Source organism: Mytilus californianus, unplaced genomic scaffold (assembly GCF_021869535.1).
Source record: "Mytilus californianus isolate M0D057914Y unplaced genomic scaffold, xbMytCali1.0.p SCAF_1, whole genome shotgun sequence".
NCBI lineage: Eukaryota > Metazoa > Mollusca > Bivalvia > Mytilida > Mytilidae > Mytilus > Mytilus californianus.
Window position 1 is genome coordinate 96,695,659 of NW_026262581.1, and position 27,364 is coordinate 96,723,022.

The 27,364-nt window shown below is 32.5% G+C and overlaps 1 protein-coding gene and 1 long non-coding RNA gene across 7 annotated transcripts in view; one reads left to right on the forward strand and one right to left on the reverse strand.

Annotated features, from left to right (window-relative positions):
- LOC127710202 (FYVE, RhoGEF and PH domain-containing protein 6-like) overlaps positions 1–27,364 on the forward strand; it is an 87,436-nt gene that overhangs the window by 15,324 nt on the left and 44,748 nt on the right. For 5 of the 6 annotated variants that reach the window (XM_052215979.1, XM_052215987.1, XM_052215967.1 and 2 more), the window contains exons 2-6: positions 2,110–2,158; positions 4,627–4,727; positions 12,933–15,868; positions 26,134–26,229; positions 26,818–26,969. In XM_052215979.1, coding sequence (XP_052071939.1) covers positions 2,110–2,158; positions 4,627–4,727; positions 12,933–15,868; positions 26,134–26,229; positions 26,818–26,969 — 3,334 coding nt within the window. Of the gene's footprint in view, positions 1–2,109; positions 2,159–4,626; positions 4,728–12,932; positions 15,869–26,133; positions 26,230–26,817; positions 26,970–27,364 lie in introns of those variants that run through there. The other variant, XM_052215994.1, reaches the window with a different exon arrangement.
- LOC127710860 (uncharacterized) lies at positions 21,804–23,147 on the reverse strand. Its single transcript, XR_007986366.1, has 2 exons — positions 22,807–23,147; positions 21,804–22,173 (listed from the first exon to the last, which is right to left on the reverse strand). It is a non-coding gene; the product is annotated as an uncharacterized LOC127710860 (long non-coding RNA).

Here is a 27,364-nt window from a genome sequence, read left to right on the forward strand (position 1 = left end):
CTCCATGGCAACATTAAAAGTGACTATTTTTAAATATTTTCATGCAATATTTAAACCTTCCTGTTGGATTCTATTGAAGGTCTAATCAAGCAGTAAGAGTTATGCATACAAATCAAACTGTAAAAACAGTATGCATCAATGTAAAATACAGCCAAGGAAAATCAAAATCAATAAATACTTGGCAAAATATACCAAAAATAGGGGAACCATAACCAATAATGTATGTTACTCTATTGAATATCTCAGTCCCACAAAACCTTTGCTTTCCTTAAGTGGAGGTTAAGAGCTAGTAGTCATGTATACTGTAATGTGACAGATCACTTTATTGCTAATGGAGACAAAGTACAGAAATATGTTTATATGAAGTTTGAGCAGCAGCACATCTGTCGTTGAGTTTGTTTGCCAATTTTTGGTCTACTTCAAGTATATATATAATGAAGGAAATGTTTGGGTTAAGATGATCTTCATAGAACTGATACTTTGTAACCATGCCATGAAAAAATGCTTAACATAAATTATAAATGATTTGAGGAGAAAACTATATTGAAGTTTTGTATATATATGATGAAAGATTTGATGTATCTGTTGATTACACGATGAAGATTATCTCTTTATTTTTATATAAATATTTGTTCCAAGTTTCAGTAATCTGTAGGAACGTTTGAGTGAGAAAAACATTATGAAACTTATGATATATGAGAATAATGATATCATACTGATCTTTTTAACAGTGGATTACTCTATGTACATGAGGTGCCATTTATAGTCGATATGATTGGGCCTTGCTGTATGAGTATTTTATGTAGCTTGTTTACTCAACTCAACATTTCACTGCAATGGTAGTAGTTTGAAATTAACTCCAGTCGTCTGCAGTTAAAGCAGAATGCTGTTTGCAATTTGTTTGACAGAGGATTTAGTAAGGGGGGGGGGACAAGCTGGTTGAGGCCTAAAGAAATGGTTATAGCGAATTATTTTTTTTTAAATATGATGGAAATAGTGTAATATCACTGCACCTTTTAACATATTCTTTAAAATATGAGAAACACTAGAATGTGGATGGCCAGATGGGTATGGTACCAGGTTCTGTAATGTGTAGTCCAGTGGCAGATCCAGAAATTTTCATAAGGGGGGCCCGCTCCAGTCATGCTTCAGTGATTCCCTATATAATCAACCAAATTTTTCTCACAAAAGAGGGGCCCGGGCCCCCTGAAAAACCCTCTTAATCCGCCTCTGTAGTCAAATACCTCTTCAATCATAAAAGTTCAAACACTTAATTGGGAATAAACCCTCTCTTGTTGACAAAATAAGCCTAGATATACATAAATGGGGGTTCAAAAGGAAACCTTTCCAAAAATAATATTTGAATATATCTGCAGCAGATTATTTGTTTCACAATATAAAATTGTAAACTTGTAAATAAAAAGAAATGACAAGATTTGTATATTGAGGATGAAGTGCACTCCTATTGATACCAGATGATTGTTTACTGTCTTTTATTATCTCTTGATGGTTGTGCTTAGACAAAACTAAGATCATTAGACATACCTGCAGGAAAGAATTTTCTACAATTTATTTTTTCAAAAGAGATTTGTTGAGATAAGAAGTCAGAATATATATTTTACTGTTAAATCTCTCCCAATCTATATTATTATCAGATCATAGTTTTATGCAGGCTCTACATCCAGGAGGAGTTTATCATCTCGTTGATGACCTTCTAGGTTGGATATTTGTTACCCTCTGTGTATTTGTAGAAGAGAATTAAAGAAACCAATGTATTGATCCTGACCTGACTGCTGTGAGAATTAGATAAACAATTATTCTGAGTAATTATAATATTTGTAAACCATCTTAACCCTGATTTTAAGGTTGTGACCCTATCCCTTGATTAATGAGGTGATTAGCCGGTGGTCAGTCAGGAGTATATTGACTGATGGTTCCAGACTTCATTAAAACCTGTTTATCTTTATAGAACTGATGTGCATCAAATGTGAACAGTGTCTGATGAGCTAAGATAGACACACCATAGAAGTGAAAGGATTGTTATGATAAAGATGTAAATACAACAGTTGTGTTTTCGATCACTAATCAATTTTCATATTTTCTCTACAGATGAAACAGTACAAGGTAAAATGGTGCATGCAGATGCAGATTGCAAAAGGTAGGTGCAGTATTTTGGTAATTAGAAACTTAATAACTATGCAATTTAAATATATATATATATAGCTGTACTGAGGGAACAAAGTTCAGCAGTTAGAGTATTTAATTTTGTGATAATTCTCAAAAACTGACATTACTTAAGACTTTGTGTAAGATGCAAAAATGACATGGTAAGTTTTGTATTTAGGCCCATTATAAAGAAACTTGGTGTGACATATCAGTGATATTTTATCAATGAAATATTACTAAGTGAAACACTAATACACTTTGTACATTCATGTGACTTTGACATACTTTTGATTTTCTTAACTTAGGTTATTCTTTTATTATTTGCATTAAGCCTAATTATATAATATGCCTAAAATCCATTGTAATTCATGATCATTCATGTTGAACAATTATATTTTAATTGTCATTATTGTTCATTGTAATGTCTTCTTGTATACATGTAGTTCAAGACATTTGAGGAGCATTTTTATTCATATGACCTAGATAATATGTTGGCTTCAATTTAATTATAGTTTAGAACAATCTCTCAGAAACTACTTTGGTATATCAATAATTCACTACTATAACACTCTCATTTGTATACAAAACAGATCCATAACATCAAGGTCTCTTTCAGCAATTCTTGCCAATGTACTTCATGAATGTAGCTGATACCATACATGTATAATGCAATAGTATCCTGGTCTTGTCTTAATCTTCCTGCTCAGTCAAGTCTTTAGTCAGTAGTCTGAAGTCTAAGGCATGTTAAATACAGCTGAGTCATGTAAAACTTTGGGCATTTTTATAGAAGTCTTTTTCCTAAAGCTTAAGTATGTTGAGGGGGAAGGAGCAAACCTAGAAAGGTGGGAAAACAAATTAGACAGCAGCAGAAAAGATAGTAAAAAAAGGACTTTGAATAAATATTTCCAAGATATTTATGTTTGCAATGTCTTAAGGCCTGTTGTCTCTATCAAAGTTTTCTTGTACAAGTTTTCTTGGTCAAAGTTGTTGTTGGATTTTTTTATAGTGACAAATGTCAAAGAAAACTTTGATAAAAAAAATTTGATGGACTTGGATGGAAAATAATCTCATTATATTTTTCTTGACACTTGGATGGACTTCGATGAGAATTATCCATTCACAATGCAGTTTTTTCTTTGACCAAGTTTTTGATGAAAAAATTTGATAGTGCCAACAGATGACTTGGACCAAATTTACCTGGCCAAAGAAAACTTCAAGTTAACTTTATAGTTATACTAGAGAGAATTACCATTCTATTGATTAACATGGTACATGTAGGTGTCTTTTGTGGTGCAGAAATTGCTGACAGTTTCAAAGATGAAGGAATGGTTATTTGTCCCACTTAGTGTATAGTGACTGTTGGGAGGGTTCTCTAAAACAGTTTGATATTTTCTCTCTTATTCTTCAAACTTATGAAATATTTTTGGACTTTTAAAAGCCTCCAGGCTTTAGGGCATCACGTTATCAAATATCATACTAAAATTACCAACATTCAGTCAGTAATTCTATTTCTAAATGCCATCTGTTGCTGTCATTTTAATATATGTGAGAAGGATTTTCAATTTACAGAATAGTTGTGTAATTAATGACTTTTTGTATACTTTATTGTACTCTACAACACCAGGAGTTCTTTTAGATATTACGTAACACCCATTAATTGTTGGCACTTTACGTAGTTTATTGTTAGTAAAGAGGAAGCTATAACTTGGATTGGGGGTAGCAGGAATTATTCATTGATTTTCATGCCTCTCTCCTGGAAAGAAAATGATGACCAATATTATATGAATTATTGAACTAACTTGTCATAACATTAAATCATGTTTTATACACATAAAAACTGTTTAAAAGTAACAATCATCTATAGCTATCTTAAACCGACCGTGCGAGGGATGTATATCCAGTCAAGGTCGTAAAACACTTCCAGTAGCTATCTTAAATTGAATATAACTAAGGAGGAAATAAAGAGTGTTTATCAATTAGACAGCAAACCACAGGACAATAAAACCAGAAACAATATCTTAAGCTTACATTTAGCCTGTTTTAAAGTTTGATTTTGTGATCAATATAAAATATACATTGTTATGAATATAAAAGGAGATGTTGGTATACATCAAGAAGACATCAACAGAAAAACAAATGATCTTCAATACTTTTCAATAAAACAGAAATGTGTGTACTGGTGCAATATATCAAGCTCTTAATTGTCTCAAGTCTACAAAATTATGTATTTAGGCTGCTAAATTTTGTAAAGATTGTATTGGCTTCTTGTAGAAATTCTTACAGGCCTAATATGAATTTCACAAGCCTGTGCTGTTGGGTCTATAGCCTAGCATGAAAACAACAGGTTTCAGCACAAATTTTCTGGTCCAGTTGTAGACAGTTTGCTTGATCTTTTGCATATAGATAAAAGAAACAGAAAGGTTTAAACATTACTGAATTATCGCTTTGATTACATTTCAGAAATTCATTGATATCTGGTAAACCGAAGCCTCCATTACCAAAGAAACCACCAGTGGCTGTCAAACCTAAAGTGCTGACAAAAGACACCAGTGAAGATCAAGGTATAGCATTGGCCTCATCATTTGAACTTCCAAAGGTTTTTTTAAGGTGCAGTTAACCATGATGTAGCACTTTATTAACACTTGGATCTAGATTCTATATTAAGATCAGAGTTTCTATCAAGTTATATACAGAGGCAAATTTAGAGGGGGAGGGTGGGTGCGGGCCCCTCTTTTAATGGAGCTACATTTATGATTAATCCAGACGTTTTAACTATACCACCCCAAATTTTGTCCAGTTTGGGGGCCTGCAGGCCCTTCTTTTTCAGAATCCTGGATTCACATCTGATATATACCTAATATGTACTTTACAATGACAATAAAGATTTCCTAGATATTCTACTCAAAGAACACAGATAATTATTATAAACTTGAGAAATGTTTATAAAAATTTCGAATTTTATTCAGAAATATTGTTCATAAACAGTGTTGAAATATATTTTTTCCACACGGACTGAAACTAAAACCTGTCCTTTTATAGTTATATACTAATAATAGAACAAACATTATGTACGATAATTGTGAATTTCTTAAAAATCTTAAAAGGACACACACTAAGATTGTTTACATAAGGAAATTTACTTATGAATTGTTCCTCCTCAGAGATTAATCATCATAAGTAATTAGTTATGAATATAAGGATGAAACTGACTCAACCATGGGTCTGTGAACTACATACACACTTCAGATATAAAGGTCGAGGAGTTCAAAATATGTTTTTTGTCCTCCAGAAAATTTAGTGTGACAAATCTTAAAAAGTCTGTTAAATTTATTATTCTAGACTAGAGGCAATATTGACATGTGGATGTTATTGAAGACTGTTTGTTAATATTTTTTTTTTTATACGACCGCAAAAAAAATTTTGTGGTTGTATATTGGTATGACGTTGGCGTCGTCGTCATCGTCGTCCGAAGACACATTAGTTTTCGCACTCTAACTTTAGTTTAAGTGAATGGATCTCAATGAAATTTTACCATAAGGTTCAATGCCACAAAAGGAAGGTGGGGATTGATTTTGGGGGTTATGGTACCAACCAATCAGGAATTAGGGGCCAAAAAGGGGCCAAAAATAAGCATTTTTGTAACTTCCAGACATAACTTTTGTGTAAGTGTATGGATCTCTCTGACATTGTACCACAAGGTTCCATATCACAAAGGGAACGCTGGGATTGATTTTGGGGGTAATTGCCTCCAAATTTTAGGAATTAGGGCCCAAAAAGGGACAAAAAACAAGCATTTTTCTAGTTTCATGACAATTACTTGTGTGTAAGTCTATGGATCTCTCTGACATTGGCCAAAGACCACAATTAATGATCCCGCTTTTCATTGTCCACGAATATAGTTCCTTTTAATTAGAGTGTATTTTTTCTTAATTTTTTTTCTTTCCCTTCCTCACTCATTTCTTAGATTTTTTTGGATGGAAATGAAAGAAGAGAGGTGAAATAAACTTTTGGATGTTGTATTTTAACTGATTTTGATATGGAAAGAGTGATTAGGCCAGGTGCAAAAAGGTGATATTTACAGTTTTCGGAACATCTCTTGACTTGTCCATAGGGGTATGGATGTGTATTGGCTAAATTTGTAAGATGCTGGGGAGCGATATTTCTGAATGTTTGATATATGTTTGGACTAGTACTGTACTTTACACTCACAAAATATTTGACAAAAAGAATCGGTGCAATTTTTTTAATGAAACAAAACGTTATAAAGAACTAATAGAGAATTTAATTGTGGTCTATGGCCCATTGTATCACAAGGTTCCATATCACAAAGGGAATGCTGGGATTGATTTTGGGGGTAATTGCCTCAAAATTTTAGGAATTAGGGGCCAAAAAGTGGCAAAAAACAAGCATTTTTCTAGTTTCATGACAATAACTTGTGTGTATATGTATGGATCTTTATGAAATTGTACTACAAGGGCCATATCACAAAGGGAAAGCTGGAATTGAGTTTGGGGGTAATTGCCCAAAAAGTTCAGAAATAAGGGGCCAAAAATAAGCATTTTTCTAGTTTCCAGACAATAACTTGTGTTCAAGTGTATGGATTTCTCTGAAATTGTACTGCAAGGTACCATACCACAAAGGGAAGGCTGGGATTGATTTTGGGGGTAATTCCCTCAAAATTTAATAATTAGGGGCCATAAAAGGGCAAAAAAACAAGCATTTTTCTAGTTTCAGGTTGTGTGTAAGTGTATGGATCTTTATGAAATTGTACTGCAAGGTTCCATATCACAAAGGGAAAGCTTGGTTTGAGTTTAGGGGTTATTGCCCTAAACGTTTAGGAATTTGGGGCCAAAAAGGGGCCAAAAAACAAGCATTTTTCTAGTTTCCAGACAGTAACTTGTGTTCAAGTGTATGGATCTCTCTGAAATTGTACTGCAAGGTACCATACCACAAAGGGAAGGCTGGGATTGAGTTTGGGGGTGATGAATCATAAGGGGGTTCAAAAAATTTGGGGGGGGATTTTTTTTTCATTTTTTTTCTTTAAAATTTTCCATTTTAAATTTGTTATTTCTGATTTATATATAAAAGCAAATAATAATGATATGGTTTGAATAGGTAAATTAAATTTTTTTAACTTCTTAGACCACTTTCATTCTGTGTCAGAAACCTATGCTGTGTCAAATATTTAATTACAATCCAAATTCAGTGCTGTATCAAGCTTGAATGTTGTGTCCATACTTGCCCCAACTGTTCAGGGTTCGACCTCTGCGGTCGTATCAAGCTGCACCCCAGCGGAGCATTTTATTATATTTTGGTTGTTGTGTATCTGTTGTATATCCCACATCTTCATTAGGTAGCTGTATCACTTACCCTAATTGATGTATACATCGTAACTCCTTTTATTCACATCAGTTCATCAAAGAATATCTTTATAAGTAACTTAGTCACTGGTTAACTTTATTGAAATATACTGAATTATGCCTTTGAAAAACATTGTAAGATATGTGAAAAAGGCAACAGGAAATTTTTAAGGAAGTTTGAACTAAGCAATTTCTTAGTTCATTTTTGTCTCGCCTTCGATGGCGGTGGCAGTGGCGTAAACTATTTGTATAAAGCTTTATATTTCAGAAGGTAGAAGACCTGAATGCTTCATACCTTGTATGCAGATACCTTATGTTACGAAGTTTCCGTCTGTCATATGCCTATTGTCCTTGACCTCATTTCCATGGTTCAGTGACTGCTTGAAAAAAAATAACAGTTTTTTTGTCATGTGAATTTCTCACTTATTATGAGTAATAGGATAACTATATTTGGTATATGGATTCCTTGCAACGTCTACATGTTCGTTAGACAGGGTTAACCTGACTCAACCTCAAATCATGGATCAGTGATCAAGGTTAAAGTTACGTGATTAGGTCCATTTCTCAGATACTACAAGCAGCAGGTTGTATATGTGGTGTATGCAATAATTGTAAGGGGTACATGTCAGACTGGCAGGTTTCATCTGACCTTGACCTCATTTTCATGGTTCATTGGTCATTGTTAATTTTTTGTGTTTTGGTCTGTTTTTCAAGTACTGTAAGCAATAGGTCAACTATATTTGGTGTATGGAATGATTGGAAGGTGTACATGTCTGTCTAGCTGGTGTCATCTGACCTTGACCTCATTTTAATGGTTCATTGGTCAATATTAAGTTTTTGTGTTTTGGTATACCGTTGTGCATCTGTCCGTCCAACTGTCTGTCCGTCAACTCGTCAACATGTCGGACAATAACTCAAAAATGCTTTAACCAATTTGCATGTAACTTTGGTGAATTGTTTATAGCTATTGACGTGAGCTCCCTTACCATTTTTTATAGATTTTACGTTTCTGAGTTGCAGGGTTTTATTCATTAAAAAAGGGGGATTTTCCAGTTTTCCGACAATAACTCAAAAATTCTTTGAGCAGTTTTCATGAAACTTTGGTGATTTGTTTATATCCATTGATGTGAGCTCCCTTTCGATTTTTATAAATTTTAGATGTAACGTTTCTGAGTTATGGGGTTTTATTCATTAAAAAAGGGGGATTTTCAAGTTTTCGGACAATAACTCAAAAGTGCTTTGAGCAGTTTTCATGAAACTTTGGTGACTGGTTTATATCTAGTAAAATAACCTCCCTTAAGTTTTTTATAAATTTCTGAAATGACATTGAGGAGTTATGGAACTTTATTCTTTGAAAAAGCAACAGGCGTATCATGCGCTTATGGCGCAGCTCTTTATTGTGTTTTGGTCTGATTTTCAATTACCATAAACAATAGGTCAACTATATTTGGTGTATGGAATAATTGTAAGATGTACATGTCTGTGTGACAGTTTTTATCTGACCTTGACCTCATTGTCATGGATCTTTAAAAATTTTAAGTTTATGTGATACTTGTAGTAAAACCTTTATCTTTAAGACTTTCAACGTAAAATCAATGGTCAGTAAAACAGGTCAGACATTTCAGCGTGTGCACTCTTGTCTAAAAATATGATTGCATATGATCTCTTTCCTAATACCATTAAATAGATTGAACCAATTTTGATCCACTTGATGTGCAGTTATTCATAGTAAACAAATATTGATTGATTTGATTAATGGCTACTTAATGTCCAGTAGCAAGTGTTACATGTATATTCAGGAAGGTGACATCTTAATATGGAATGAATATAACACCTGTTTTGTACTAAACACACTGAGCTGAATTTTGATGTACTAAATCACAAGATTGCAGTCCACAGCAATACATATCAACATACTCAGACAAATTATTCCATTTCCAAATTGATCAGCTATTACTCTGATTTCAAAATGGCACATGCTTAGCAGAGCAGCTTGAAATACAATTAAGATCCTCTGTAAGCCAATATATAAATATACATATATTATGTTTATTTCTGTTAGATGAAAGAAAGTATGCTTCTCAGATGCTTAAGGGAAGATGAAAAAAGATGTATGAATCATTAGTCAGTCAAGCATTTATCTATTAATAAGGGACAGAAGAAATGCTTATTGCTTATGTAATTATGTAAAAAATGATTGACTTGATGAAAAATGAGTTTCTTTCTCATCCTTTGAAGAATAAAATCTGCTTTTTCTTTTAACCATTTAATCATCTGATGGTGTTAACTAGAGAAGTGTTAATGACTTATTTATGAAAGGAAAGAAGAGGAAGCTAACAGCCATTTATTTTCATGTCCTAAGGTTTTGGGCACTAATATTCCTGTTTTTGACTAAATCTAGAAAGGGGTGTCCTTTTTATACCCCCGTTTTTGGGACATATAATAGTATACCGTTGACCGTCTGTCCATCAGTCGGTCCGTCCGTACGTCCGTCGTCAACATGTCGGACATTAATTCAATAACGCTTTAACCAATATGCATGAAACTTTGGTGAATTGTTTATATCTATTGACGTGAGCTCCTTTTCGTTTTTTATAAATTCGGAGATACCGTTTCCGAGTTTTGAGGTTTTATTCATTAAAAAAGGGGGGATTTTCCAGTTTTCGGACAATAACTCAAAAACAGTTTCACCAATTTGCATGAAACTTTTGTGAATTGTTTATATCTATTGGCGTGAGCTCCCTTTCAGTTTTTATAAATTTCCGATTTACCGTTTCCGAGTTTTGGGATATTATTCATTAAAAAAGGGGGGATTTTCCAGTTTTAGGACAATAACTCAAAATAGATTTCACTAATTTGCAAGAAACTTTTGTGAATTGTTCATATCTATTGAAGTGAGCTACCTTTCGTTTTTTATAAATTTCGGATTTACTGTTTCTGAGTTTTGGGGTTTTATTCATTAAAAAAGGGGGGATTTTCCAGTTTTCAGACAATAACTCAAAAACAATTCCACCAATTTGCAAGAAACTTTGGTGAATTGTTTATTTCTATCGACATGAGCTCCTTTTTGATTTTTATAAATTTCATACTATACTTTTCCGATTTATGGGGTTTTATTCATTACAAAAAGGGGGATTTTCCAGTTTTCGAACAATAACTCAAAAATGCTTTCAGAATTTTTTATGAAACATTGGTAAATTGTTTATATCTATTTTTTTAAGCTCCCTTTTGATTATTATAAATTTTCGATTTTATGTTTCCAAGTTTTAAGATTTTATTTGTTTATAGTCTGACAACAGATTTACTAAGTATTACGCTACAGCACAGTGTATTGCACAACAGCAAGAAATCTTTCATATAACCAAGTTCTTTGACTACATTTATTCAAAAACCTTTAATATATCAAATATTTAATTACAATCCAAATTCAGACCTGTATCAAGCTTGAATATTGTGTCCATTTTTGCCCCAACTGTTCAGGGTTGGATCTCTGCGGGCGTATCCAGCTGCTATCAGCGAAACAGTTTATTGAAGAAGGCCTCATTCAATAAAATTGAGATGAAAGTTGTGGTATATTTTCATTGGCTGAAACTAATGGATCATTTAGAAGATCATCTTTCTTTCTTTTTAAATAAGTAGAAAAGTACCAAGGCGCAATCAAAAACAGTTAGTAAAAGAAAGACAAAATAACCGATGACTAATAAAACTAATAACTAAAAGAAAAAAGATAAAAGGCAGTTAACAGTCCACAAAACATTACACATAAAACCAAAGTACAAATTTCCTAACAAAAGCAGGGGTGAATAGGGGTGAACTCTGGTGCTTCAGATACATAGCAGTTCTTGCTCCACTATTATAAGTCATATTTGGTGATCTCATAAACAAGGAAAGAAGGACATTGCAGATTGTGGTTTTTACAAAGGGGACATATCAGTGGTCAACTATGACACAGATATTTCATAACAGCCAACCAAATCATTGGCGGGTCTGTACAACTTTTAAAGAGATGACTTCAACTTTACCATTGAGAACCCTTGGTTATAAATAATGCTTTGCAATCTCAGCTGTCTTGAAATGATGTCTGAATGCAAAATCACATCTAAATAAAGGTAGTAAAATTGAATCCAGGCCTTATCATGTATAATTGTTTTTGCAAGGACAGTGGTTCAGACAGCTTTAAATTAACACCAGTTCCCACATAAGGCATTCAGTTCATTGGTAATGAATATTTCTGATTAAATATTTATTTTCTAACACAGAAATTATTTTAAATTACATAGTTTATCAACAAAAAATGAAGCTCGACAAGTAATTGTCTTAATGATGTTTCAGAGTTCACTATTATATCAAAATTTATCAAACATTTTAGCTGCTTTAAAAATGCCATTATACAGTTTTATTTGTTTGAGTGTAAATTAACCTTGCAGTAACTTGATTTTAAGTATGGCAACATTTGTATTAAAAATAGATTCAAGTTGTTGTCTGGTATGCTGATACTTGCTGATTAAATTTGAATTTAGTAACAAGTTTATCTGAAAGTCAGATATATCTTGAATTTAAGAATGAGAATGACATGTGATGGATAATTTTCTGCTGGAATTTAAATTTACAAAATGTACTATATTTAAAAGTTTCCCTAAACAACTCTTTTCTTATTATTTTAAATCTCAATGAATTTCATTGTCCACATATCTGTTAATCTGTAAATCATTTTAATCAAAAACTGTTACATGTATTATACACTTGACTGAAAGAAATTAATTGAAGTAGGTCATTTATGAAGTAAATTTGACAGGAAATAAATGAAACTAGGCACTATAGTTGTTTAACTTTTAAGTACAAATTTAAGTATTATATTAGTAGAGCAATTTATTATGACTTTAAAATGATTCATATACTATTATATAAAAAAAGGCACAACTCAATGTTCAGTGACAATTCAATCATTTTTTTGGGGGTTCATCTTTTACCTTTCACCCTTGAGATTGAGATGATTTTTCTATGATATATATTTTTATACTATTTTCTGACTAATGAATAAGAAAAAGATACCAGTACTACCCTTTTTACATTGTTTTAGGGTTTATACTCCCTGGTCATGTTTGCAATCATCTTCAGTAATCAGCTCAGCTGTGTGTATTTACAGTAAATTCAGAAATTATTGCATGCATTTATTATTGTGATTATTGAAGAATGGTAAAAAATGCAAGATTAATCATTGCAATTTCAGGAAAACTGCATACAGAAAAATGCATCATATATCGAAATTAGAGTTTTATTTTTGAGATAGTCAACCAGTTGCATTATTCACATTAATAAAAACCTCAAAATAATTTCTGAATTTTATGCAAAACATGCTTATGATATATTTTACAAATATTTGAATTGCAATATTTATCTTTATAGGCACATCAAAGGGCCCACCTCCTTTGCCTAAAACACCTCCAAGGGGATCAGGTAGCACTGCAGTTAAGAATGCACTTCGTGTCAAAACATCTCCATCACCTGACAGGTCATGTGACATAAAATTGTCCAATCATGTAACAGAATCACAATTTTCATCCAGTCTCACAACTGGAACATCAGAACAACCAGCATCACTGTTAACCAATCATGTAACAGAGTCATATACTGTAGCACTTTCTGGTCAGGTGGAGGGTGAAAAGGTTGAAAATATACCGGCTTCAAAAAATATTTTTGATCCATATCAACATAGAAGCAATACTCTGGAAAGAACTACGTTTGAACACAAAAATATTCAGTGTTTCTCAGTTGAGCATTCAAATACACTCCCTAAAGGACCCCCTAAAGTTTCACCAAAGCCAAAAAAAAGACCACCTAGTGTATTACCAAAACCAAGACTTTCAAATCATTTATCAGAATCAGACATTCAAATTAATACTAGTTTTGATGATGGTCACTTGAATAATAACAAATTGGATTCTTCTCAGTCAGTAACCAGTCAAGGAGATACTTGCACCTGTGGTCAAACTTCAGCTAATTATGATCTTAAAGTGAATGACAAATCAGGAGACATAACTCATGTAAGAGAAAAGGAAGCATTGAAAAACTCACTGGACTCAGAATTACAAAATGGTCATTCCAGACCTCCTCCTATTCCATTTGATACAATACATACTGATGCTGATGATCCTGTGATTAGTTCAAAACTTGTGCAAAATAAAAATGAATGTGTATCTAACTATGTTACTATGGATAAAAGTGTAAAAGTAAATAAAAGTGATGATCCAAAAACTACAGAAAACTTGATAGCTAAGCAAGATGACAAAAAACATAAAAAGGGATTAGACAATTTATTAACAACTTCAGAGATGTGTTCTTCTCTTGAAAAAGATTTAACAGAAAGTATGAATGAAAATACTGCTGGGATAAATTTTTCAATGAAAGACAAGGCTGATGGATTAGGCCAGAATCTTTCTAATATATCAGAGCAACATTTTCACAAGTTTTCTGCAAGCAAAGAAAATTCACCTATTAAGAATAAAGAAAAAAGCAGAGAAAATTCACCTATTAAAACTAAAGTTAACAGCAGAGAAAATTCACCTATTAAGACTAAAGTTAACAGCAGAGAAAATTCACCTATTAAAACTAAAGTTAACAGCAGAGAAAACTCACCTTTTAGAACTATTGAAAACAGCAGAGAATATTCAACTTCTGAAACTAAAGAAAACAGTCCAATTGTATATAGGCGAATTCTTAACAAGGAAAGACTTTCTGTAGGAACTGAGCTACAAAGTGCTTCAGCAAAACAACTTTTTGTACCATCACCTGCTCCTAGAAAACCTTCGCCAAAACCTCGCCCAACTCCTCGAAAAAGGTTGTCAATAACAAAGAGTTGTGATCAAATAGAATCAGTGACTGATTATACTGACTGTATCAGTGCTAAAACAAACACTCCAGTTAGTGAATTGGTTAGTCAGAATTCAGAATATGATGGAAATATCAAAATCTTGTCTGCATCTGTAACACAAGATTTAATAAGTGAGCATTCAGAGATCTCAGAACTTGAAGAAAAAGTGAAAATCCCAAAAGTTTCACCTAGATCTAACAATACTGAACATCTGCTGTTGAATAGTGTTTCTCCTAGTGATGACAATTCTATGAGTAATATTTCTAGTATAGAAAATTATGATAAATCAGAAGGCAACAAGACAAATCAATTTTCAAATCAAAACTTTGCTGGTCATAATCGCATACAACCAGATGAATCACAACGAAAAATGGATTTTTCACCAATGACAGAAGAGGCTTTGGGAGAAACATCTTCATTACTGGATGAAATTGAACAGATTGTTTCTAGGAGGATAACTGCTTTGGGAGGACTTTCAACAGAATTTTCATTAAAAAAGGCTCATTCTATAGAAACATCCACTCCTGTGCGACCTCCACGAAAGAAACAAAAAAATCGTAAAAAAGTTTTGGAACAGTTTAGTGAATCGTGTGCAAGTGACACAGACTCATTAATTGGTGATGCTTCCTATAAAGGTTCATTGTCTTCATTAAATTATTTAGATGATGATGATCAATCATTCAAAGGATCCACTTCATCATTAGCATCAAATCAAAGTGAATCAGGATCTCGGAAACCTTGCCCGCCAAAACCACCTCGTAAAAAACTGCTGAAGTTAAATAGGAGTCAGTCAGATGTAAGTGCTTCTAAGTTTCTTGAAAGAAATAAGGAAAATGTTCATCAAAATGAAACAAAAGAAGAAAAACAGATTCAAAAGGATGGAAGTTCACCAAACTTGCCATCAAGAAAAGGCAGGAGTCTCACAGTTGACTTCCATGTTCCAGCAAATCAGGAAGCTCTGTTGAGAGAAATTGAACTAGCCAATCAGAGAAATGAGAAAAAAAGTTCATCAAATTCTGATGGACAAAAAATGAAACCTAGGAGAAAAGCTCCTCCTCCACCACCTCAGTCAGCCAAGGTCACAGGACTTAAAACGGGTGAACTGATACGGGAGGCTGTGTATGATGACATTGATGACGATAAACCAAGAACAATGTCCATTGGGGACAAGGATTATGTGGAAATTCCAGAAGAATTTTTGGAAAACATGATTCAAACTAATGACAACAACATTTTTCAAAGGTCAAACAAATCTGCTTCACCTCCTGAGCTACCACCAAGGAATTTAAATCAAGGAACACCTATCAACTCTCCACAACTTTCGACAAAATCATTTAATCCTATGCAGAGCTATGGGAGAGAACGACCAATGAGTGATATAAGTGTCAACAGTAGTTTGTCTAGTCAGGAAAGCCCATTACAAGATGAACTGTCCAGTTCAGATTCAGAAGGGGAAGAAGGAGAAGACAGGGTATGTTTTATGCATTTTTTTGTTATTGCATCATAACCATGATAATAAGAAAAATACCTAAGCCAAAAAGTAGGTTAAAAGAGCATTTCAAAAGTTCATTACAAGTGAATGTTGCAAAATGAAAAGCATACTTACTGATGTAATTGAAGTATTTTTTCAATCGTAGGGAAATCCCACAAACAAAAGTTTAAAAAGCCAAAGATGCATGAATATGTTAACAATAGAATGAAATTTAAAAGTCTTAGAAACATAAAACTCATCTTCATATTAGCATTGCCTTATCATGGAGTTGGAACTTTATAAAAGTTTTAACTACAGTTAACAAAACAGTAAAACATTTAGGTCTATATAAGTCAGTTTTGTGTACAAATACTGCTAATAAGATATATACTAATAATAAGTGTGTTGCCTGACAGTGAAGCTGATGGGACAACATCATAAACACTTCTTTTATCTTGCTTTGTTGTCCAATAAAAGTGGCTTGACAGAATTTTATAAAAATTGCACATCTTCTTCTACATGACAAAGTTTTTCACCACTTTATATTTGAATTTTTAATTCTAGGGATTATTTAAGTTAAATATTTTCTACTTATACCGATTATCAGGTTGTCTGCATATTGATATCATAAAATATCAGCTGCAAGTCACTATATGAAGCTTTTTGTCGAGTGAGCGTAGCGAACGAGTTCAAAAAGGCTTCATATTGTGTCTAGCAGCTGATATTTTACGATATCATTATACAGACAACCAGATAATCGATTTATCGGATTGTAATTGCGTACCTTGCATGACAGAAACTAGTGTTTTCTTTGTTTCACATGCAAACCGGAAGATGACTTGATAAGTTCGGGTCAAACTTATCGAGGTCGGTTCATATATTATGACGTCGATGATATGTCCTGGTCAAAGTTATTAAGGCCAGGTCAACGTATTTGACGTCACGAAGCTGTGGTTTGCAATTTTATTAGGAGCTGAGCAGAGTGATATAGACAGTGGGACGACCAATAAGTTATAGTATTTGGAGATTGCGGGCAACACATGACGCTGTCCTTTTAAAAACTGACATATTTTTATCATAGCATTTCCTTATATTTTCTCAAAGCACAGTTAAATGTTTAGACATGTATGATTAGATAAAAAAAATATAGGTCACAATACAATTTTTAACTGGATTTTTGAAAGAAAATTTGTTATTGATTTGGGGATGTACGGCAGGTGGGTGGGCAGGTGGGGCGGCTGCCGCCAAACAGTGTCCTTTCATTCACAAATTTTCAAATTTAGATATGTTGTTTCCTGTGACTAAATGAAGGTCAAGTTCAATTTTCACGATTTTAACTGTTCTCGTTGTAGACCTTTCAGTAGCAAAATTTATTTTTATTATATGAATTTGAGTTATTTCCCTTTGAACAGAAATTAATAATTAATTTTTAACCAGATTTTCGATGGAAAAATCAGTTATTGATTTGGGGATGTATGGCGGGCGGCTGCCAAACAGTGTCTGTTCATTAACATGAAAACCCTTTGACGAAATTTTTTCAAATTTAGATATGTTGCATTGTTTCCTGTGACTAAATGAAGCTTAAGGTCAAGTCCAATTTTCACGATTTTAACTTTTCTCGTTGAATTATTTCCCTTTCCAATAGTCAAAAGTGGTAATTATTATGTGATTGAGTTATTTCCCTTTGAACAGAAATGGTTAATTATACATATAAAGTTTGATTACATTTACAGATAAGTTTTATAGACTTTTAAAAGACATTGTATTAATGATAAATGACATTTTGGATTTTTTTTTCTTTTCTTTGGTAAATTGTTTGAAGAATTTTGTGGTAGGTTTGTTTGTTATTCTGTATAAACTAATTTTCTTAATGCTATATATATATTTTTTTTTTTGATGAAGTGAACTTTAAAAACTAAGCTTACATTGTCTATTTATAAACATATATTTAGATTTCTGATTTTGGTTTAATTTCATCAAAAATTGAATTCTTGGAGTTCTTTGATATGCTGATTCTAACAATGTTTTAGTGGTTAAATCATATATAATTTTATTGATTATAATTTGAAAATAGATATATATAACATCATATCTAAGTTTAGGGAACTATTTTGTAGTGGTTAAATCATATCTAATTTTAGAGAACTATGTGTTTATTATTCAGATTGAGTTGAACAGAAAATTATATGGATAAAATTAAACTGTGTTTCATTTCAACATAAATTAAATATATATAGGGTTCTTTCAATGCTGAATCTAAACCTGTATTTAAATATTAGATTTTGGGCCCAGTTTTGAGTTGGTCAAAATCGGGGTCCAAAATTAAACTTTGTTTGATTCATCAAAAAAATGAATTTATGGGGTTCTTTGAAATGCTGAATCTATTAAACCATGTATTTAGAGATTTTGGATTGTGGGCTCCTTTATCAAATTGGTCCACCAGGGCTCACGCTACCAGGCGACTAGGGCGAAGAAGTCACTTTCCCGTCTGTCAATTCTCTTTGCCAGACTCTCAAAAGCAAAAACAAGTCGCCCTGTTGTTTACGATACTCGCTTTCAGTTGCTTTCGTCATCGGCAATATTCAATTTTTACCAAGTTGATGAAACAGCAATTTTTATACGACCGCAAAAAAATTTTTGTGGTCGTATATTGGTATGACGTTGGCGTCGTCGTCGTCGTCGTCGTCGTCGTCCGGCGGCGTCGTCGTCGTCCGGCGTCGTCGTCCGAATACACATTAGTTTTCGCACTCTAACTTTAGTTTGAGTGAATGGATCTCATTGAAATTTTACCATAAGGTTCAATACCACAAAAGGAAGGTGGGGATTGATTTTGGGGGTTATGGTACTAACAATTAAGGAATTAGGGGCCAAAAGGGGCCAAAAATAAGCATTTTTGTAACTTCCAGACATAACTTGTGTGTAAATGTATGGATCTCTCTGACATTGTACCACAAGGTTCCATATCACAAAGGGAATGCTGGGATTGATTTTGGGGGTAATTGCCTCCAAATTTTAGGAATTAGGGGCCAAAAAGGGGCAAAAAACAAGCATTTTTCTAGTTTCATGACAATATCTTGTTTGTAAGTGTATGGATCTTTATGAAATTGTACTACAAGGTTCCATATCACAAAGGGAATACTGGGATTGATTTTTGGGGTAATTTCCTCCAAATTTTAGGAATTAGGGGCCAAAAAGGGGCAAAAAACAAGCATTTTTCTAGTTTCATGACATAACTTGTTTGTAAGTGTATGGATCTTTATGAAATTGTACTACAAGGTTCCATATCACAAAGGGAAGGCTGGGATTGATTTTGGGGGTTTTCTCTCAAAATTTTAGTAATTAGGGGCCATAAAAGGGCAAAAAAAACATGCATTTTTCTAGTTTCAGGACAATAACTTGTGTGTAAGTGTATGGATCTTTATGAAATTGTACTGCAAGGTTCCATATCACAAAGGGAAAGCTGGAATTGAGTTTGGGGGTAATTGCCCTAAACGATTAGGAATTTGGGGCCAAAAAGGGGCCAAAAAACAAGCATTTTTCTAGTTTCCAGACAATAACTTGTGTTCAAGTGTATGAATCTCTCTGAAATTGTACTGCAAGGTACCATACCACAAAGGGAAGGCTGGGATAGAGTTTGGGGGTGATGAATCATAAGGGGGTTCAAAAAATTGGGGGGGGGGGATTTTTTTTTCCTTTTTTTTCTTTAACATTTTCCATTTTAAATTGGTTATTTCTGATTTATATATAAAAGCAAATAATAATGATATGGTTTGAATAGGCATACATGTGAACCTCCCGACGGGAGTACAATAATCCCGTTTTCAGGGGTCTCCTCCCGACCTCCCGTTGAAGAGGAAAAAATCCCGTGTATGAAATTTTTCATGAATGAAAAATTTCTGCCCAACATATCATCTCAGGCATCTGGTGTAACTGACATTACCTGAAGTTATATTTTACCTGTAAATCAATTAACATGCATAATTATATGGCTTCACTTGTCAGCTTGGGTGTCAAACATACAGGTAATCAACGATTTTTTACCTCAGGCTAACTGCCGTTGTGTAACAAAAACTGTGTATTTATTGGGTTACTTCCCTTGATTTATCCTGTTTTAAGTTACTTTCCTTTTAATAATGAAAATTTTTAAAAGAATATAAATAAAATATAAATTGAACAAATAATCATAAAAGGATGGTTATTAAATTATTTGAGGATTCTATACTTCCTTTCAAGGCTTAAATTGAAATTTATATAATAATTATGACCCTAATTTTACAGATAAAATGATTTTCTGAGTTTGCAAATAAAAACTATTTGCAAGAGAAAAAAAAAAAAATAAAAACTATTTGCAGATAGCTAAACAAATGTTCTGGTTGCAATGATTGTTTTATAGAATATGAAGTAAAAAATTTAAAGAACATACTGGAAAAAAACAATGTTAGATTGAACATGTAGAATATAAAGATGGAGAAACTTTATAAGTACAAGGGTACTATAAACATAATAAATTGGATGGAAAGTTGAAGAAAACACACTTTAAAAGACCATTTTTACAGCACACGGTTACATTTACAACAAAATTAATGTCGATTAAAAACCTCCTGATCTGAGTCCTAATCTCCTGACCAAAATTTCCCAATCTCCTGATCTGAGTTTCACAGTCCATCACATGTATGAATAGGTAAATTGAAAATTTTTAAGTTCTTAGACCACTTTCATTCTGTGTCAGAAACCTATGCTGTGTCAAATATTTAATTACAATCCAAATTCAGTGCTGTATCAAGCTTGAATGTTGTGTCCATACTTGCCCCAACTGTTCAGGGTTCGACCTCTGCGGTCGTATCAAGCTGCGCCCCAGCGGAGCATTTTATTCCTTTTAAAGTAAGGAAATACAAGGCATAAACTATTTATTTTCATCACAAAAGAGGTTAAAGCATTTTTTTAAGTTGGTGGCATGTTATTTCATAAAAACAATTTTTTATCACTTCCGGTACTTGTCCCCTACTAGAGAGCGTATTCAAAATTTCAGGGCTTCCAAAAAATATTTGAGCCAGCCGGACATTTTATATCTTATCCCGATTTTAATCCCTTAAGACTAAGTCACAAAAGGCAATTATGGTAATTATGGTAATCAGATGGCCATCCCAATGTCAATGATTGACATTAGATTAAAAAAAAAACGGTATTAAACTTTACTTTGATGTGAATTTGATGTTCGGATGTAAACTGTTAAATTGGCAGTGTATAAATCGAAGTGTGCACATCAGCGTGCTCATAACTGTCTTAGCTATAGACTCTTTATTTGTGCAAAATTACGTTGTCAAAAACTTTACTTTCGTTTTTAAAATCACGTTTTCCTGATACCGTATGTTGATCTGACAATGGTAAAACATGGACCAGAAAGGGATACGTAAAATCTGTGTACGTTTACAAAGCACGACTTAGTGAAGTAGCTCTTTCCACGTTATTTCTTCAACAAAATACTTGAAATAAACGTTAGATACAGGTATCAATGATAATTTTTATCATTTTTTAAGAAATGTACGATGCATAATTAAATTTCCCTACTGCGCACATGCGCACACGTGTTCTAGTTCATACAACATAGTTGTTACGATTTTTCATTTAAAACCTTTTTAAATTTTTTCATCAAATCATGTTTATAAACGTATTTCTTATAATTTCAATCTTTTGGACTATATCAATTAGATAGAAACCGCTGAAATGTAAGAAATTAACTTTGAATAGACCGATCAATTTATACGATGTCCGGTACTGGAAATAGTTTACCTGTCACCTGAACAGGTAGATTTCAGCTGTCCAACAACTAATTAGCCTTGATTAAAATTAGAAAGTATTGAAGTAGGGGTTGTTGTCACGGATAGACGAGAGCTGACTTAGGAGTTTGTACTTACAGATAATAAATGACTACTACTTTAAACAAAATAACAATTTAATTAGGTACAAATTTACAAATATAAATAGATGAAATCAAATGAAATAATACTGTCAAATGTTTAATGAACTGTTCCTTCTTCTTTATATTAAACTATGAAATCTGGATAAACGATACTACGGAATTTTACGTATTTGGTTTTCGGTAACTACACAAAACTGGCCCAACATAAGCGGTGTACACATTACGGCTGCCCTATTGTCTAGACTCGACTCCAAATATTCTATGTTGCCAAACTATTGATGATAAACACGGAACGCCGCACTGTCAACAGGTTTCACCACCATCTGTACTATATCTCCATACTTTACTATACAAAACTACATACACCTAGCCCGCAAACTGGGACCTATTGAAATACATACTGTACGTTAAGATACAATACTATACTTAAGAAATATACATATGTTTATGTATTACACATGTCGCATAAATAATGACAAATACTTAGTACGACTACTTATGTTCAATCTATAGAAGATTATAGCATATTGAATAATGCATTACTTATACACAAATAATTACGGCATATCGTATAATGCCTTACTTTACACAATACAAACTACGGCATATCGTACAATGCCTTACTTTACAAGTCACATAATTGACTTTATTGTATACTATCATTATACAATTACTACACACAATATACAGCTTTTAACGCTGAATATACATTTATGCTTATACGTTGCATATTACTTTACATACTTATGGAGATACATACATCATTGCATTATCGTACGCAAACGTTCCTAAAATACCAAACAATTTCGATACTCGAATATTTACTACAGCCGTAAACATATAACCGTGTTAAACTTTCATTATAATGAACATTAATTAACTTATTACATTTATAAAATAGCAATGTCAAAAATTACAATTACAATTGAAATAATTATTCTATATTTGCGTTGTTGCAGAAAACTGAACACTTTAGAACGAATAATGATTAAATAAATAAGAATAAATTGAATCCTACCTCAGAAATCCAGTGTGTGTGTCCACGCCACATTGTAAACTAACTTTATACAAACATTTCTGACCACACCTTGACTCGTTAAGGTGTTACCTGAGAGTGAATAGTCAGCTCATCAAATACAGGTATCACTGTTACTCAACCCGTTCGACAAGTTTACAGGTAAATGCCCAAGTAAATAGTGGACACTACTTAATTAATTAGATGTAAAATGTGGACATGTATTATACACCGAAGTCTGCAGAATATAGCATTTATAAGATACTGACGTTCTGCAAATCGAAATAGAATTAACAACCAAAATAACAACATATATGTGAGTAAACAAAGTCACCCTGTGACAGTTGTTTTGATAGTAATTAATCATCATGTCACTTTTATGACCGGAAATGTGTGGCTGTTAAAGGCAAAAGGTTGAGTCAAAAAGATCGCGAATTATGCTAAAATGGCTGTCTCTTAAGAAAGCCTTGACAACTAAAAAGTAGATGACCGTTTCATGCTTTGCCCAGCCGTAATTTTACCGGACATTATACAATTGTCCGGAATATATGACAGTTTTGGAAGCCTTGATTCAAATCATTCTAACATCAACAAAATAAGTTGTTACTTCATTAGAACTTGATGAAATTTGCCTGAAGTAAATTTGTTATCCATGTATTGCATTAAAAACTTCATATTCCTTTCCAAATAGCGTGTCAAACATCGTTTATTTTTGTAAATTTTACTTCGTCCGACATTTAAATTATTGGGCATATTATTGTATAATTTAATTTTGGATGTAACACGTCTTCTGATTGGCTGAAAGTGTTTTGTCTATCAGCTCATAGACATAATTTTGTCATGTAACCGCAACGTCATCAACGTTTTTTTTATCATGATTTACTCTTTTTTAGAATTAAATTATAAGAAATGACTTTAATATTTTTTCTGTCTATTCAAAATAACATAAAAAATGTGGTGCACACTTTTAAATAACCCGCTACGCGGGTTATTCAGTGTGCACCATGTTTTTTATGTTATTTCTTCATAGACAGAAAAAATATTACAGTCATTCCTTAAGGTAGCAATAAACAGTTAGGAAAAAATATTAAAATTTTCCCTCATAAATTTTACCATCTCCTTTTCATTGCCTTCTTGCAATATTAAGCTTACTGTTTGTGTCATATATGTGCATATGTATGTAATCAGAATCTTCCATAGATTTCATATCCAGTATATAAAATGGTAAAATATAATTTCTTTTTGGTGTATCCATGGCAACAATCTGCATTTTTTTGTTATAAAATATAGCAAAAAGGGGGGAAAAGATGTCACATATTTCCCCAAAATTTGACCAAAAGTAGAATTTCAATCACTTCAAGTAATACCTTTTCTGAAACTGTTTACATATATCTTTCAATAAATCCAATGAAAATCATATGTCTTTCGTCTCATTTTTTTGTAAAATTGCGTCAAAAACTTCGTGTAGAAAAAAAGTGTTTGTAAACATGTCATTAATTTCTGGACCGATGACCGGTCTAGCTATGAAAATACGGAGAGTCAAACAGAAAATAGCCCATAAAACATGTAAAAAATAATCTTGATGTTCTTATAAACCACCTTTGAAGGCTAAATTAGTACTCAGCTGTCTAAAAATGAATTTTATTACACAATAACTTTCATATTTGAAAAATCCACCGGGGCCAAAATGCGAAACCAAACTCCTAACTGTGTATTGCTACCTAAACAACTACAGATCGGAGTCGGGATTTCATCGGAAACGGACCGGCTATGACTGAAATACGGATTCTTACGATAATGACTATTGACACATGAATGGCACTGCTGACAAGACAAAAATTGATCCCAAAAGGAAAAAAAATACGCTTTCTACATGCATTAAAATACTTTTGTTTAGATCTTCTTGATTAATGTATATATTTCCATGTATATGCATAGTTTCAATTTATAAGTTAAAGTTGCTCAACTCTGGGACTATTACACTAATATAATTATATTATGTCCAAGCTTAACTGTTAAATTTATATACCGGTATCTTTTTAATGAGAAATACTTAATTTCATGAACATGCAAACAGAGTAGTTTTTAATTGAATTTTAAATGATATAACAACTTTCTTTTCCTTTTTGATATAAAAAAAAACTTTTTTATTATTGCCAGATATTTAATTGTTTTTTTCTGACAAGAAGACTCATATGATTGTGCAACTAGATATGATAAAATTAAACAAGTTATTTTAATTGTATACCAAAGGTACAAATTGAACAATATAAAAAAATAAGATATATATTATTATGGCACTTAATGTATTATAGTAAAAACCAAACATTGTGGCGCTGCAACAAACATGCACTTCTCTTTCAAATCTCACCACTTCTCCCTCTCAATTTCAAAAAGAGAAGTCACTTCTCCCTATGATTCTGAAGTAGTGTGAGCCCTGTCCACATTGAGGTCCAAAGGGTCCTAAATTAAACTTTTGTTTGATTTCATCAAAAATTGAATTCTTGGAGTTATTTGATATGCTGATTCTAACAATGTACTTAGATTTTAGACATTCGACGGTAAATGTCCAATTTCAAATTTTTCAGTACTTTGACCACATTCATTTTGTGTCACAAACCTATGCTGTGTCAAATATTCAATCACAATCCAAATTCAGAGCTGTTTTAAGCTTAAATGTAGTGTCCATACTTACTCAACTGTTCAGGGTTCGACCTCTGCAGGAAATCTGGTTTGCTGTCACTCTGACAGCCTCTTGTTATTATGTGAATTCTAGTAATAATATTTCTCTTAGAACAGAAATTGATAATTAATTTCTATGTCATTTGGTCTTTTGTTTAGTTTGAGTTATTTCCCTTTGAACAGAAATTATTTAATGAATAAGTATTTCATCAAAAATTGAATTCTTGGGGTTCTTTGATATGCTGATTCTAACAATGTACTTAGATTTTGGATATTGGACCATAATAGGTAAATGTCCAATTTCAAATTTTTCAGTTCTTTGACCACATTCATTTTGTGTCACAAACCTATGCTGTGTCAAATATTCAATCACAATCCAAATTCAGAGCGGTTTTAAGCTTATATGTTGTGTCCATACTTGCTCATCTGTTCAGGGTTCAACAACTGCAGGAAAATCCAGTTTGCTGTCACTCTGACAGCCTCTTGTTTTTTATAGAATTATCATAGGGTGTTCAAAATTTTACCATTTTTTTTATCATTTTAAAGGAAAAAATTACTCTTTGGCAAATAAAACAAACACTTATTTACATATATAGCAATTGATAAAGAAATGAAATGTTAACTTTTAATTAATAACATTTATTTCAGGTTGCTAGAAAGAGAGCAAAGAAGATACTGTGTATTGCCAAGGAGATTGCATCGTCAGAACATGTATTTGTTGATGTTTTGAAACTGCTTAATGTGGTATGTTCATTGTTTTTATATTTTATCCTTCTTCAATATAAAAATGCAATGCCTTATGGTGTTTCATTTAGATACAATAGAATAAAAACATTTGTTAACAAACAATTTTTTCTAATTTTAGATTTTTTTAACAGAGATAAACAAGTCCTTAGTATGACAAACTATCTCTGCCTATACAACCTTTAGGGAGAGAGCCGCTTTTGATGTACAAATTTTCATTGCATAATCACTTCTTTTACAATCCATTATTACCTTCAAAGAGTAATGCACTTACAAAGCTACCAAGGAGTTGTTTCCCCTTGTCAAAATTTCAAAATGAAAACAATGTCAGTAAGTTTAAAATTGATTATTGGAATAATATATTTATTTCATCTCCCATATAACACATAGGTATCCAAGGGACAAAGTGATTTGGGTCATTGGTCTGAACATTAAGGGCAAAAATTACATGGTACATGCAATGTAAGGTTAGTAAATAGACTTACTCCCTTAAAGTTCTCTGTTTCCTTTAGCAGTATAACTGTCCACAATAAAATTCTTTGAGTGTAAAGAAAGTTGCATTCTTAATGTAAAGATTTTCTTTTGTAGGATTTTCGTATGCACATTTCACGAGCTACAGAGAAAGCTGGTAGACCTATTGTACCATCAGAAGTATTAAACAGGATACTAAAGTACTTACCACAGTTACACAACTTTAATGAAGATCTACTACATGACTTACAGGAGAGAGTAAATAACTGGTAAGGTTTTGTATATTTGGAAGATTTATTTTTATCTTTCAACATGCAGCATGCCAGATATTCAATTTTGAAGTAGAATACATTCTATTTCATAGCTAAGACTGTTTGTTCTACATGATAGAACTCTGTGATTGTTTTAATAAATGTTCTATGGCTATAAAAATGTCTTGTTTGACAATTCATAGGAAAAATCCTCACAGGTTTTTATGCTATCTATTAAAGAAGCATTAGAATTCAAATTCATGTTTACCAATTTGACTCAAATTCTCATATTTTATTTTGAACATACTAAAAAGCCTATCAAAATTACAAAAGTCCTAAAGAAACAATTTACAATGCAAGGACTGGTTATAATGTATCAACGTTTAGTGTGAATTTTCAGGGGTTAAAAAATT